The following is a 6,014-nucleotide window of genomic DNA, read 5'->3' on the forward strand; positions in this document are numbered from 1 at the left end:
ACATAGTGGAGCATGTGTCCTTCTCACTCGATTGTTTCTGTGCTGACAGTTCTTCCCTTTAGCAACAAATCTATTTCTCAGCTCTGATCTTGAGTATTGAGAAAAATATTGATGAGGATTAAACTGGGTTGCTGAAGTGTTCTCCTAACAGGAAGAAGGCCATGAGTTTGTCTTCTAGAAGCTCATAAACTGGGTATGATGGTGCATGCCTATAATTCTAGCATCTGGGGGTGACAGTGGGGAGAGGACAAGGTCAAGGCCAGCCTCAACTACAAACAGGGGAGTTCAAACCTGCCTGGTCTACAACTTCCATCTGCCTCTCCTCTCTACCTCTTTGTACCCCTTTTCTCTGTCCCCATTGTGTGTGAGTGTGTGTGTGTGTGTGTACAAGCACATAAATATAAGAAACAAAAAAAAAAAAGCTAAGTTAGTACCCTGGAAAAGCTATTCTGCTGGGCGGGGGGAGTGTTGTTGATGTTGTTTGTTTTGTGGGTTTTTTTTTCTTTTAGTTTTAGCAATAGAAACTTATGAACTGCCTGCTGAGCACAGGGCTACTGCAAACTGCTGTAGGAGAGAAAGGAGAGCCTGTAGGGAGCTGGCAGGGAGTCGCTGCAGCAGGAGGAGCCTAAGGTCTGGGTGGCACAGACCATGCTTACAGCTTTCTGTTTCTTCCCTCAGATCACTGGAACCTTGGCTTTCACTGTCTTCACTGCTGTACTCAGTTCCTTCCAGTTCGGATATGACATCGGTGTAATCAATGCACCTCAAGAGGCAAGTAAGACACACAGAGTTCCTTTGGGGCCAAGCCCTCTCTTTGTTCCTACTGCCTGCTGTATCATACGTTCCTCAGTGAGATAACCTGTCCACGTGAAAGACACGGGGCAATCCTGGCCAGCCAGGTACAATGTGCACAGCTGATAATTTGGCCTTGACTCCTGAGTTAACAACCCTCTAAGTCAAAAAAAAAAAAAAAAAAGGGCAGCGTGTGATTTTTGATCTTTGATACTGCTGAGCTCTGAGCTCAGAGAAAATGCTAAAATACCTCCTGCTCAGGAAGTGTAAAGGCAAGAATTCCTTGCAGCATTCAGCCACAGTTGTCCTCCTAGCATGAATGAAAAGATGCCAGGTGACAAGGGCAAACAACAGAAGAATGTATTCCACTCAGTGCAGTCCTAAGCGCCTACTATGCTTCAGGGTTTCCATAACCATTATCATCCCAACCTTACACACATTTCTATGACAGATTAGGAACTTCAGGGACCTAACACTAAAACAGTGTCTGCCCTTCCCTCTACCCATCACGTACAGAACCTTTAGCACAAAGTAATACAAGCAGGAGATCAACAGCCAAGGGCTCCACAGGTTTTTGGATGTTCTCTGTCGTGATGGAGAAAGTACTGGGCAGGCACTTTGTAAGGAGACATATCAGATCCTGCCATTTCTGTGTGCATTGTGTGTATGTAGTCTCTGTTATGCAGTGGATTCTCAGAGAGAAAGAGAGAGAGAGAGAGAGACAGAGACACAGGGACAGGCAGGCAGGCAGACAGACAGAGATCTCACTCTTCCCAGCTGTCACAACCATTAGTTAGGGGACCAGGACCACAGCCCTTGTGCTCCAACTCAGACTGGGAGCAAGCACAGCTGGGGAGAAGTGCAGTAAGGAAAAGGAGCCTGAAGGTGTGCTGAGGTAAGAGGCACACCCATCACACTTTATCATTTTGTCAGATTGTCTTACAGTTCTAAGGAAAATGTCAGACTCTAGGGTGTGAACATCTAGAATGTGTGCTGACCATAGTCCATTAGCTGACAGGGACCGCTCCTCAAGCTCCTTGGCTGAAAGACATTTTCTCATCAAGTGTGCATCATCCCAAGTGTGTCAAACCTCCTGTTCTGGCAACGAGGGAATACAGCAGGTGTTAAGGAGACCAGGGTCAGGGGCCAGGAGACCAGGGTCAGGCATCTTTCTATGGATAATGAAAGAATGTGCCAATTTGGCAAGCCTCCTAAAATCTGGATCAATCTGGAAACCCTTCCTTCCTCCAAGGCTCTATTTGCATCCCGACTCAAACCACCTTCTCTCGTCTTATCAGGAAGGTCGGGCTGAGATCGCCCTCCCTCAATCCAAGCCCCTGAGTCAGAATTGAAAACAAGGATCCCGGTTGCCATTTTCTCCTGGTTAAATAACATCTGAAAGCATTTTTAAATCACATGAGCCTAAAAATTATACTTGCCCACTGAGAAAACAGAAAACAAAACTCACCTGCGATTATTTCTGCAACATATATTAAACTGCTAAGAATGGTTTACATAATTCCTTTCAGCCATTTCTCTATGCATACTACCTGTATGAGGCAGCCGTCAGGTACACAGATGTCTTGGTCAGACCTTCATAAGAGGATGTCACATCTCCCTGTTGTTTAGCTTGCTTTACCAGATTGGACTGTATTCATAATGGAAATGAGGAACAGCTGGGGTCCAAGTCCTCGCTGGAGCTACTCAGCTTACTGGGGCTAAACAGAGGCCAGGTCACTGCTGGGAACGGGATGGAGGAGGGACCTCTGAAGGATGTGCCTCTAGAGACTATTTTATGCTTATTAATGGCTATAGAAGCACCATATAAAATGTGGCTAGAAATTTAGCTTTGAAGACCATTCCTTCTGGGACATACCTCTCTGAGGATCCATTGGTGTTTTTATACCTTCTCAGTTCTGTCGTTTCTGTCTTGAAAACTCATCAACTCCAGATTTGACCTCATGGATTTATTTGCACTAACTGCTATGAAGTCTATGACTAAGTTTATAGCCCATGTCTACCAAGTGCTAGACTATTATATAGTCCTAACTTTTGTTTTTATTCTGAACTTAGCTGTAGTTTTTTTTTCCCTTTTTGTTATTATTAAATCTTTTGTGCAAAACTAACACTGGTATACATTCTCTACCTGAAGAATGTCTTCAGTGTAAATAGTTGTCAACATATAAATCTTAAAAAGCTTCTCATAAAAGCCAACATCTCTTGCAGGTATTATAAAATTCCAAGGCTACTCACTAATGACACTTTCTTTTGCAGTTTTCTTGCTTAGTTGGAGCAGAGGCTACCATGCCACAAAGCAAGCATCCACTACCGTATTCCTACTGGTTGAAATGTATTTCAGTGTGTTGTTCCTAGGTACTCCATACTTGTTTCAGGAATCTCTTCCCACCTCCCTGCACTTGGCTAAGTGTGTCATCTTTGTTTTATAGGACATGATCAAGTATAAATCAATCAACCCACATCTATATGAGGCAGCTCACACAATTAGGATGCCCTATTTAAACACCTCACAGACATTTATGGGCAGATCAAATGCTATATCGGGAATTCTGAAGTCATGGTTTTCTTTCTCTATTTCCTCAGGTAATAATATCTCATTATCGACATGTTTTGGGTGTCCCACTGGATGACCGGAAAGCTACCATTAACTATGACGTCAATGGCACAGACACCCCACTTATAGTCACACCAGCATACACAACACCAGCTCTCTGGGATGAAGAGGAGACTGAAGGATCTGTTCACATAGTCACTATGCTCTGGTCTCTGTCTGTGTCCAGCTTCGCAGTGGGTGGAATGGTCGCCTCATTCTTTGGTGGGTGGCTCGGGGACAAACTTGGAAGGTAAGTTTTATAAATAAATATGAACACAGCTTTGGTATTTTGTTACTGCTGGAAATTTTATGAACAGATAGAATCTTCCCATTTGTGGGATAGTATTAAAGTTCTTCAACCTATAATCCTCTGAGCTAGGTCACTACTGGGTCAAATTAATAGAAAATGTTGTTATAATCATCTGGTAAGTCCTAGTTACTATGATAGTATGTGAAGAAAAGCGAATTCTGTGTGTATTTCCAGAGAGTTTGATCCTCTAGCTTTGTAAGTTTTAAAACCCACCAGGAAGGCTCTTTCAAGTTCCACCAGTTCTCAAACATCATTTTCATTTTTAAATTAAAATTTGACGCTTGTATTAGTCAAGTGGTGTGGCCACTGTAACATCCTGACAACTTGATGCACACAAGGCACATGGCTTTCACTTCCCCCTGCCATCCTGGTCCTATCCCAAAGCCCAAACAAGAGAAGAAGCTAATGAAGCTCTTCACAACTCCAGTCCCCATGCCACGTTTTGGATTTAAAACATTAGTGTCATGACTGAAGGCTTGGCTCAATGGCAAAGAAGCAATATTGTACTTATAGTGGACCTAAATTTGGTTCCAGCACCCTCTGCCTGTAACTCTAGCTACAGGTGACCCAGTTCACATCCATGGCCTCCAAGAGAATCTACACTCACACTTGCATATACCTACCCCCAGATACACAAACACACGTACTCAAACTTTAAAACAAAGCAAAAATCAATGGATTCAGTTGCATTATACACTTGCCAATGGATGTGCCAAAGTCATTAGGGATTCTGATAAAGTTAGAATAGCATGTTCTTATTTTTCATGTTGATTTCCTGTTAATTAAATCTAACTTTTGTGTGTTAATTACCTTTTATTTTCATAATAGAATTAACACACGAAAAACATGGGAAATTTAGGAAATGCAAAAAATTTTTGAAAGAGAGAAGAAGCATAATAATGCTGAATTTTAATTCATTTTATTTTCCATTTCCCACTATAAATTGTAGTCTTGCATTAATTATAATTCTGATACTTCTACTGAAATTATATAAAATTCAAAAGACAGTAAAAAAATCTAACTATTCATAAAGGAAACACCTTTTCAAATATATAACAAAGCTCAGATTATTGCAACATCCAGTTAAGAAAACCCATAGTTTATATGTGAACTCCCAGAGGTTTGCCTGCCTCTGCCTCCTGAGTACTGGAATTAAAAGAAGTGTGTTACCACACATGACTACTAGATGGCTAGAATGTACAGAGTAATGAGTTTCAACATGACAGATGTTCTATACATGTACATGGTGTATCTAATCACGGTCATACCCGCACCCTGTAGTCTCCCTGCCCCACCTCCTGCTCCTTTACTCCCTCAGACCCCTTCCTCTTAACCAACTAGTTTCTTTCTTAGTGACCCAATGAGCTTAAGTAAGGTAAGTTACATCAGCATAGGAGAGGAGTCATTTTCAGGAGGATGGGCAACCTAGCGGTTGTTATTCCACTGAGAAGATGATCTCTCTCTCCTCCTTCCAGCAGCCGCTTGCTGCCCGTAGACCCTTAGGGAAGGATGAGGCCTCGTGGGACCCTTGCTCCAGTATGACAGACTGTTGACTGGTCCAATCTTCTGCTTTTAGTCTTTGCCCAGCCTGACAGAATAGACTCTAACCAGCTCATAAGAACTTCTTGGGGTGAACGGTTGGATTTGTGCATCCTCTGTTCTTGCCAAGAGTAAAAGCATTTCCTAGTAGTCTGAGCAGAGAGTGGTTCTTTAACTGAGCCTCTGCAATGCAACCGCAGCGCTATCCAGCACCAGAACACTGCCTGCTTTAAGGTAGCTGGTGGTTTCCACACACCCTGCAGTGAATTATCACCAGCCTAGTGTTCCAAACAGCATGAATTCATTTTCTTTCAGTTTTGGAAGTTAGAACTCCATCATCTGTTATACTTGACTAAAGCTAAGGTGTCAGCAGGGTTGGTCCCTTCTAGAAGCTCCGAGGGGTAGATCCCTGCTTTGTCCTCTCCAGTGAATACTGCCCTGCCCCGCTCCTTGCTCATGGCCCTTTCCCATCTTTAAAAGTCCTGTAGTCTTTACAAAGTCAAATACATTAACAATTCAATCTCTTTAACACATCCATTCTCTAAAAAATCCAAATCTCTTTTAAAAGTTGAAAATGTCTCTACTGTGGGCTTTTGTAAGAAATTAAAAATTAAGCTAAATACTTTCTTACTTTAAGAGAGAAGAACCAGGGCAGAGTCACAGTCTGAACACAGCAACACCAAACTCCAACTATATAACTAACTCCATGTCCAGTGTCTGCGATTCACTCACTGTCTCCCTCCCCCCCCCCGCCCCCCCCCC

General features: G+C 42.7%; 1 protein-coding gene across 3 annotated transcripts in view; it reads left to right on the forward strand.

The window, feature by feature from the left end:
- Slc2a2 (solute carrier family 2 member 2) overlaps positions 1-6,014 on the forward strand; it is a 33,615-nt gene that overhangs the window by 10,324 nt on the left and 17,277 nt on the right. For all 3 annotated transcript variants that reach the window (XM_029475115.1, XM_029475114.1, XM_021158043.2), the window contains exons 2-3: positions 679-771; positions 3,394-3,653. In XM_029475115.1, coding sequence (XP_029330975.1) covers positions 3,565-3,653 — 89 coding nt within the window. In that variant the 5' untranslated portion in view covers positions 679-771; positions 3,394-3,564. The remainder of the gene's footprint in view (positions 1-678; positions 772-3,393; positions 3,654-6,014) is intronic.

The sequence above is a fragment of the Mus caroli genome, chromosome 3 (assembly GCF_900094665.2).
Source record: "Mus caroli chromosome 3, CAROLI_EIJ_v1.1, whole genome shotgun sequence".
Taxonomy (NCBI): Eukaryota; Metazoa; Chordata; class Mammalia; order Rodentia; family Muridae; genus Mus; species Mus caroli.